General features: G+C 37.9%; 1 protein-coding gene across 1 annotated transcript; it reads left to right on the top strand.

The window, feature by feature from the left end:
- Window positions 1-6,163: 6,163 nt before the first annotated feature.
- LOC112591526 lies at window positions 6,164-6,520 on the top strand. The gene has a single exon (XM_025335370.1). The coding sequence runs from the start codon at window positions 6,164-6,166 to the stop codon at window positions 6,518-6,520; it is 357 nt and encodes a 118-aa protein (XP_025191155.1).
- Window positions 6,521-10,010: the final 3,490 nt, after the last annotated feature.

Here is a 10,010-nt window from a genome sequence, read left to right as displayed (position 1 = left end):
GAAGCAATTAGTGTCTGACTGTCGCCGCTCAATTCTGGTCACCTGCCAACGGCAATATCTGCATTGGAACGAAGTCACGTATCAGGAACATTGTTTTCTTTATATTTCAAATAGTACCACGATTGTGTTATATAGTGCAATATATATATCATATACAATATTCCAATCGCGCGGACCGCGTGTTTCGCCGATGTCGCGTTCTCCGGTCGGTCCGGAGGTACTTATACTACCCATTTCGCGTTTTGTCGTGTGTACGTTTATATGGTATTTTTATTCACAAAAACTACATTGTTTATCCGCACACTAAAATCAATAGAACGTGTTGTTTTGTTTACGGTGCTGAAAACTCTAGACCTATCCCACAACCGCAACGGTGTTAATAAACACGTGTATTATACACTTTGGTGTATAAAAATCGTGTACACAATTCAAATTTAACAGATCCGTATATTTTACAATATACTACTATATATAATAAATATACAAATTACAACGGGTATGCCTAAAAGTCACGAAATGTTTTCAATTGCATCTCAGATATGGCGGTATACTCAATTGAATTGCAACAGATTCTGTAGGTAGGTAAATACCAATAAATTTCAATACACTACAGCTTTCAGTATTTATGTGAATATATAGTAGTATACAGTACCTTTATACTAACGATATGCGATTTATTATCCGGCGTTATTATTTTAATTGTTATAATATATGGATATTGTAATGATCATCGCGACAATGAGTTATCATATATTATTATTATATATTATATAAATCAAACATGTGACACCATATCATATCATATTTATTATTTTGATATATATATAAAACTATAATATATTAAAAGACAAGTATGCACATACAGTAATGATGTTTTTTGGATTAATAATAATAAAAATGCATGTAATGATGTCAGTGTTGTATTAATGTTACGATTGCAATATATACAAATAATATATATTAAAAAATAGGTATATAAAGAGTGTATTGGCAGGTAGTAATACTGCCTTTAGTTATATTATTATACACCACATTTATCTACATTTCGGTTAACGTTTGGTAGCCATGGTGTTCGACCAAACGTTCATGTGTGATACTTATTATTATTTATATTTATATATTATATTATAAAACACACTAAGAGTTGTAAAAATAAAAAGGATTTATTCGTTCTGCAAAAAATATACAAAACAATTAATAAGATTTTCAAAATGTATATAAGAATAATTAGTCAATAGGGCCTCACCATAAAAACAGATTTTGTTTCACGTTTTCCTTTAAAATATGTATTTCAAAATGTATATTAATTTTAACGAATAACTCATTTTAATATTTATCATCATATATAATGTATATATTTACATCAATGACTATTTCTGCCATTTTATGTGTAGTGGCCGCCACACCTTCTTCGCCCTTTTCTGGCGCCACTACCTCCGCTCCACCATCTCTTCCACTACCTCCATCTCCGCCACCTCCACCTCCGCCACCTCATCAACTACCACAGATTAATTATAGGCTTCTACCTGATATTTTAAAAGCAAAATAATTTAGTTATATTGTGGTGAATATAATATTATAATATATATTATGTATGTATGTATGTATGTATGTATAGGTAGATCGGACTTAGAATCATAACTAAAATATGTTTTCAAAATGTTTATGTATATAAGTAGGTTTGAAGTCGATGAATTAAACAAGAAATAACTAAAATTCAATTTTTTTTAAATTAGCATAAAATGTTTTTAAATATATATAGTGGTATATATATATGTATATATTTACTCTATTTTACAACATATATCAATTCTATATAAATTTATCAAAGTTTACATTACAAATATATAAAATGTGACAACAAATATATATATATATATCAAACGAAATAAAATTCAAATATATTTAATTTTTGTTTATAATAAAGCTTTATATAACATGATTTCTGAAAATCAAAAGTCGCATTTAAAATCAGAGCGTATTGATACTATATCAAATGTAGTAAAAATAAATGAACAGGATTTTGTGATATATATAATATATAAATTTATAGTTTGAAAACTTTCCAGTAAAATTCGGAATAAAAATCGATAGAATTAATTTTTAGTCCGTGGTCATTTTCAAAGTTTTATTGAGTTATATGGCATCGGTACAGTCGACTTGAGAAACGATAAGAAGTAATAGTGAAATCGATAAAAATGATTAAAAATTAATAAAATTTCAAATAAATGCAAACAATGAAACAGACAAATGATTATTTAGGATTCACGTATTATGAAAAAGCGTGTCGCAGGCCAGGAAAGCATCGTTCAATGAGTCTCCTAAATTAAATATGAGTCATGTCGAGGAAATAGTTATGACAAATATAGTGTTGTTTATTATAAAGTTTTATTTGAATATAATATATATTTATTAATATAGTTATACATTATATTGTATTTATCATATGAGGTATAGTTTTTGTATCCCTTCATCTTGAAAGATGACGCTCGTGATTGTACCATCGCTATCGCCTTTTCGACCTGCATCATCGTGAAGCTCGGATTGATTTCATGGTAAAAGATGAAAATACTCGGGTGCCAATCTGGACCGTAGGCGGATGATTAAATTACCCGCAAATCTGCAAGAAGTTGTTTTGTCACATTTGCTGTGTGCGGGCGGGCATTGTCGTGCATGGGAACAATTTAATCATCCGCCCTACAGTCCAGATTTGGCACCCAGTGATTTTCATTTTTTTTTTACACATGAAATCATTTATGGGTGGCCAGAACTTCAACGAAGATGATGAGGTGAAAAAGGCTATTAGCGCATGGTTACAATCACAGGCGTCATCTTTCTATGATGAAGGGATACAAAAACTAGTACCTCGATATGATAAGTGCTTAAATAATGGTGGTAACTATGTTGAAAAATAGAGTAATACATGTATTTTATATTCAAATAAAATTTATAATAAAATTTACACATTTACATGTTTTTATTGCCCAACGGAACTTACTTTCTGGACATGCCTCGTACATAAAATGTCATCGACTTCCGAGTCCTATGTGTAAGTAAAAAAATAAGTAAAAAGACCTACTTCACAAACTTAATATATTACAAAAAAAAATTTATATATAATAATTAACGCGTTAATAGCCACGTGACCTTGGGAATTTAAAATATATATATATATATATACGTATATAATACATATATTTAAAAACGTAATATCTACCAAAAACTTTATTAAATTAAATCATAGTAAGAAACACTCTGAATGAAATAATAAACGCGTGTGATTTAATAAACAAAAATTAACCTACTCGCGCGAAGTTAAATTCATGAGATTGTACACACGTGAATTTTAATTTCACGATTTTCACGTGAATCCGTGAATTTGACTTCGCGTAAAACACAGACCTCTAATATATTTTCCGAAAACATATGGAAATGCGTAAAGTCTTAAGCCTTGTATAACACATACGTATATGTAAAACATATAGGTACTTACAGTATTTGGCCACGTGACCGAAGCGGTGGCAGTTGTAGCATCCTGAAACGTGTATTACGTATAATTTTTTTATTGTATAAATATTCGTTAACAATAGCTTATTTTGTTATTGATATTTACTCCTGCTCCTGCCACCGATGCGGCCATCGTATTTTTTTTCACCGCCACCTGCACGTGCAGGTGGGCGGCCACTACTACCGTTCAACTGCCCGAAGTTGAACGTAAAGTTCAACTTCGAGCAGTTGGAAATATTGAACGGCGAAGGTTGGTCCATCTATAAAAAAAAGAAAAGAAATTTCACCTTCAATATAAAAAAAAAAAATTGATGAAAAAATATTGTGTATTGGTGTGTACTCACGGTAGGTCGTCTGGATCTCAAATGAAGTGATTTCTGTTGTACAACACATATTACGTATTAAGTACCCCATTACGTGTTGGATTTAGATAATCGTCAATACAATGGACCTAGGTATTTTCATCGATCCAATCGACAAAATATTCTTCTTTACATTACCTACATTATTATATATATATATATATATATATATATATATATATATATATATTTATCAGATCGAAGTAGGAAAAATGGTTATCAAGTGAGATAATATCGCAGTAACAATTAATACTGGTATTGTATGTTTTCCGAGTGGAGAGGGTGAAAAACGTCGTGCTTACAAGGTCAATAATGTTCCTACTTCAACTTTCGTTCGACTTTTCTATGACGAACCTTGCCCGCGTTACCGCGATCCGTTAATATTTGTGATCTTATATTTTTTATTTTTTTTTTTTTACTATTCCTATTTTTTTTTCATTTTTTTTTTTTATATACCCATTTTATTTTATTAATCTGTTCGATTCGACGATAACGATTTTGATACCGGTAAGTACAAGCTTTATTAGTCACACACGAGAGTATACGCGTTAAACTCGGCATTCTATGACGCTTTCTAATTTTTTATTTTTTTTTTTATTTACCAAACATTATGTTTCAATGGTGTGTTTTATATATATATATATATATATTTAAAAAAAAATTTAATGTTTTTATTATTTACACACAACAATTTCTTAAAATAACTCATAACTTTGGAATTCTCAGGTTCGTGAATTATCGTCACTAAAATAACATTTTTAATAAATATTTATATATTTCTATTGTACGTTGAACGTGTTCAACATTAAATATGTTTTTTATCTATACCAAAACCAACAACGACCACATAAATACGTTCATATTCAATTATTTCGGTTCAGACTTGCGTTTTTAAGCCCATCATCATCATCATCATCATCATCATCATCATCATTATGGTGAGAAGATGCATTGTTTGTGGGAACGTCGACGGTGTCGAAGGTGTTTCTTTGCACAGGTAATTATATTTTCATACACACGTGAAACAGTGTCACTGGACTATTGTTCCAGCAATACGAACTCTAATGATATATATACATAATATAATATATATATGTTGTTTGTATTAGGTTTCCAGCGAATGATGACTTTAGGCATCTGTGGATGTTGTTCGCCGAGAACAATGGTGTGGATGTTCAACTGTTTAATCTCACCTCAGCTCTGTGTTCAAGGCATTTTGTCCCTGGTGTAGACTACAAAGTAGGCACTCCACGTCGTCGCCATTTGCTTAACACAGCAGTGCCGTCTTTGGTGAGTGATTTTTTAATTTTTTAACAACATTATCAAATAATAAATATAAAATATATAACACATAACATTTCAAATATACTACTGTATTGTGATGACTGCTACCTATGCTTATACACACACACACATACATAGCACACCTAGTAATTTATTAATTATTGTAATTGTAAAATTTTGTATATTTTTTGATTTGATGATGATGATTTGATCGATTTGACAAGTAGATGTTGGGCAACAAAGCATCCACTGTTGCAAGCAATGGAGTACACATCATTCTTATTTATTATTCCACACGTTAAAATGTTACAGTAAAATGTATAACGTTATATGTGTACCAAACTTCAATGATATTATACAGACATACATTAAAACTGACCTCATATAATGTTACAGGTAGTACAAAATCAGCACCAGATGATTGCAGCGTCAGACGGCGAACAAGACATGGACGTGGAAATTGTTGAAGTACAAATCGATGATGTCATGACGGACGTAGACGAAGAACCGTTGGCACAAGCCCTAAAGGACATTGAGGTTGTAGATATGTTGCCAGCTGACGCTGCAGCAGTATATGAATTCATGGATGTATTCGACGTTTTATCATCAGACGTCGACGATGAAGTCAGTGTATATTTCACATTAAATAAAAATAGATGACATTGTTTTTTTACAACTTTGTTGTTTAAACTACAGTTCATACCGATTCCCCTGGGTGCTCCCATAGCACGTGTGCCCGTTAGAGACCGTCCGGCTGGCGTTCAACATCAACTTCCCGAACACCACGACATAGGACCTAACCTAACCTAACTGATAAGGTATTTGGTAACGTAGACGCTTACGTCTATACTATTGAATTTCAGAAACGCGGTCTTTCGCACGCACACATACTCATCATCTTGCACGAGGACAGTAAGTTGCTCACTGCCGAGGACGTTGACGATGTTGTATGCGCCTGTTTGCCCGACCCTGTAACCGACAGACGCCTATTCAACAGTGTGACATCACACATGATACACGGACCTTGTGGACAGCTAAACCGTAACAGTCCATGTATGGTGGACAAAACTTGCTCTAAAAACTATCCAAAAGAGTACAGCGAAGAGACTTTGTACATATCCGACGGCGGTTACCCAACATACCGCAGACCGAATAACGGACTTGTGGCAAACGTCAGAGCTCAACAAGTAGGAAATGAGTTTGTCGTGCCGCCGTACAACCCTTACTTACTGATCAAGTACGACGCACACATAAACGTTGAGGTATGCTCTACTATGAAGAGCGTAATGTATCTGTACAAATATGTGTACAAGGGTCACGACGCAGCTACCGTGGAAGTTTGGAATGGAGATGAAATAGAAAAGTGAATTAATGAAACTTATCATTTTGATTTGTGATCTAACAATTACATTTAAATAATTGTCCTGTTAATTTTTTTTTCCCATACCCCTTGCACAATATTATTATTTTTAATTATTTTTAAGATTAAGACTATGTCAAAAAACTTTTTTTTTTTTTTTTTTTTTTTTTTATTAGCTTTTAGTATCTAGACTATTACAGTTCAACAATTAACATATGTATATAGATAATAGAATTATTCAAATAGCAATGACAACAATTACATAATATACAAAATTATGTTATAAGGCACGTTAAAATACAATAAATATGAATATTAATTATAATAAAACAAGGAGACGGTTTGATTAAATTCAAATTGTCAAAAAACTTATTTAAGAAATTGTATCAATACTGAAATTTCAATTTCAACTTATGACAACTTCATTTGTAATAATGATTATACTTCATTTAATTCATTGATATGTAGAGCAACAAAAATATAGTACAAATGAATTTCATCATTAATGAAAAAATACCGTTGTTGTAATTTGATTACTTAAAATTATCAAGTGCAAATACCTAACTTTAATACTGCATATTCCTGCTTAATGTGTAAACCATATTGTAGAATTAATTACAGGTCGGTTAATAACATTAGGAATGTACTACAATACACTTATATTTTTTTTTTACTTTTCTATTACTCAAAACATTAATGTACGTTATTTTTTAAATTAATAAAATTGCATACCATAACATACATTAAATTAATTATACTGTATACAGACATATAGTTATTAGATTGACGACCAAACTGATGTTATATTTATTTCGATTCGATTTCGATTTTACTTGGATTTAACAAGTACAACTTTCTTTATAATTTACTACTATTACTACTACTTACGTTTTAAATTTTAAATGCGAATACGTGTTAATTTCAGTTACATAAATTCACGGTACATCAGTCCACCAAAAGCAGTTTGGAGGTTGTTTTCGTTTGAAATGCATAAGAGGAGTCATACGATCGTTAGACTTCCAGTGCACTTGGAAGATTATCACAACGTGTTCTTTGCTCCTAATCAGGTACTGGAGAGGGCGCAAAACGCCGCTCTAGCTCGAACAAAACTCACGGCCTTCTTAGAGCTCAACGCGACTGACGTCGAGGCGAGACAGTACCTATACCAAGAGATACCGGTACACAACACTTGGAAGGCAACGCGAAGGACATGGATACGATGACAAAATCAGATGACGTACGAAACACTGGCTCGAATGTACATCGTCAACCCGCTTGATCGAGAACGTTTCCACTTGCGACTATTACTTCTGCACAAGAGAGGCATACAGTCATACCGTGACGTGAGGACATCTTTCCGTGTGTTGTGGGGTCGACCAGTTCTTCCAGGTTGCCCCGGAGACACTCAGCCCCTTTATGTAACCGCGGGGTTGTCTCTTCCGGGCAGTAGTCCCGGATGACTCCGGGGGTTCTGCCCGGGGCGCCGCCTCACCTCGGGCGTCATAATGAGTGACCGCCGCGGCCAGAGCCCGACGGATTATCGCCTGAGTCAAACCCCTTCTACTAAGGCGGTACTCCCACAACCACCACGAGTCCTTCCACAAGTGTGCCTTCCCCGGTGCGGGCGAGCGCGAGTCCTCGGTGAGTCCACGCGGTCGTGCGCCTCGGGTCCGACACCCTCGGAGCGTCGGGGTGCTATTAGCAAGCCGACTCGACGGGGCTTACTCCGAGTCCCGTGGTACAAGGTTTGAACCCGGCGTTCAGGCCCTCGCAACTGCCTTGTCCGCAAGCAAGTCGGTCGGGGCACCGCTGTGTGTACCGCGACGACCCCTTTATAGCGCGTACGGTTTTGATCTTTATCGACAGATTGCCGTTTCTGCCGGTGCCTCTCTCGTATCAAGCCCCGAGCCGGCTGAATACGTGCACGTGCTTCGCCCGACGGGTGGTCTGGCCCCTCTAGTTCGAGCTCTCGGTCTAGGCAAGAATTTGTTCATAGGGAGCGAGGGCACCCAATTTGCCCCACGAAATTTTCCGTCCGTCCCGGTTCCGAGGAGACCGGGCATTCAGTCCGTCCCGCAAGGTATCCCGTCCCTCGATCCCGGCTAGGCGGGTCTTAGTACGGAGGGCGTTCGACGATCCTGTGAGAGCGCCGTCTTAGGGCCCTTTTGATCCGGCTATCGGGTCCCGCTTCGCCTGCCACTATCCGGTACTTCGCAGGCTTTCGCCCCGCCGCCATCGATGATAGCGACGGTCGTTCCGGCTAGGCCCAATCGGACGATTTGTTCCCACGTGGATAAGGGAGACTGTCCCCATGTCTCTGGCAGTGCGCCGTGCCCTGCACGTACGCCCTCTGGCCACACGCCCGAACGCTGTGGTTTTAAAATTAGGGGTCTGGGTCGTGCCCGCGGGGTCGCCCTACATCTTTACGTTCTAGGACTTCCCGGGAGAAGTTTTTGAACGCAAGGAACATGGCCTCCGTGGAGGTCATGGTATCGCAGTCGCACGGCCAGTCCACACCTTCCGCTTGCGCTGCGGCTGCGAGCTTGTTTCTTTCCTGGCTATATGCTAGGCAATCGAATTGCACATGCTCCACGGTTTCCTCTGGGAGACCGCATCGGCAACGTGCTTCACCTCGAAGGTTGAAACGACAGAGCGACGAATTGAAATTCCCGTGTCCGGTCACGAACTGCGAGATGTAGTGGTCCGGAACGAACCACGGCCTCTCGAGCCTGCGCCAGACGTCCGGGAACCAAGTCGCCGTCCGCCTACCTTTGTCACTGGCGACCCATCTCTCCTGACAGAGGCGTATGGTAGTGTCGTAATACTGTTTCGCCTTTCCAGCAACTTCTGACGCCGACTTGTTTCCTCTCCTCACGGCGTTCTTGTCCCGTTCGATCTTAGCCAGCCGAACTAGTTCTAAGTCGAGGGGAGGTACTCCGGCTAGGACCTGGAGTGCCATCGTCGACGTGGTCTTATACGCGCCTGTCATTGCCAGTAACGGGCGTCTTTGGGCGGTGTTTGCCCGTGTTCGATGCCGGTACTGTGCCATGCAGCGCTCGGCCCATACCGAGGCCGCATAACCCATACGCGGCAGGAACACCGATTTGTACAGGATCCTTGTCGTCCTTTCTTTAAGGTCCCAGCTTGCCTTAGCCACAGATATTAGTCGACTGAATAGCGCTACCGAGGACGCGGCCTTTTCCGCCAGATGGGAGCTAAACTTCCTTTGCGGGTCAAATGTGACCCCGATGTATTTCGCCTCCGGGGTCATTTTCACCTTAGTCCCCCCAAGTCGCGAGTCAAGGGGCTCACTTAGTTGGCCCTTGATCCACAAGGTCTGCGACTTGGCCACCGAGAAGGTGAATTTCCTGTCAGTGGTCCACCTCGACGCTATTTCTAGCAGCGCGTTCGCGCGTTCCGTGAGCTCCGGACGGTGTTTCCCGGAGATGAGTAGCGCGAGATCGTCCGCGTATGCGACTAACTCTGTCCCGGGTGGG

Source organism: Melanaphis sacchari, unplaced genomic scaffold (assembly GCF_002803265.2).
Source record: "Melanaphis sacchari strain LSU unplaced genomic scaffold, SCAv2.0 Contig1365_pilon_pilon, whole genome shotgun sequence".
NCBI lineage: Eukaryota > Metazoa > Arthropoda > Insecta > Hemiptera > Aphididae > Melanaphis > Melanaphis sacchari.
The sequence above is the reverse complement of the archived record's forward strand: the minus strand, read 5'-3'. Positions and strand labels throughout refer to the sequence as shown.

What these genes read in the sequence shown, in the direction of transcription:
- LOC112591526 (XM_025335370.1), top strand. Translation starts at nt 6,164, where the DNA reads ATGATACACGGACCTTGTGGACAGCTAAACCGTAACAGTCCATGTATG.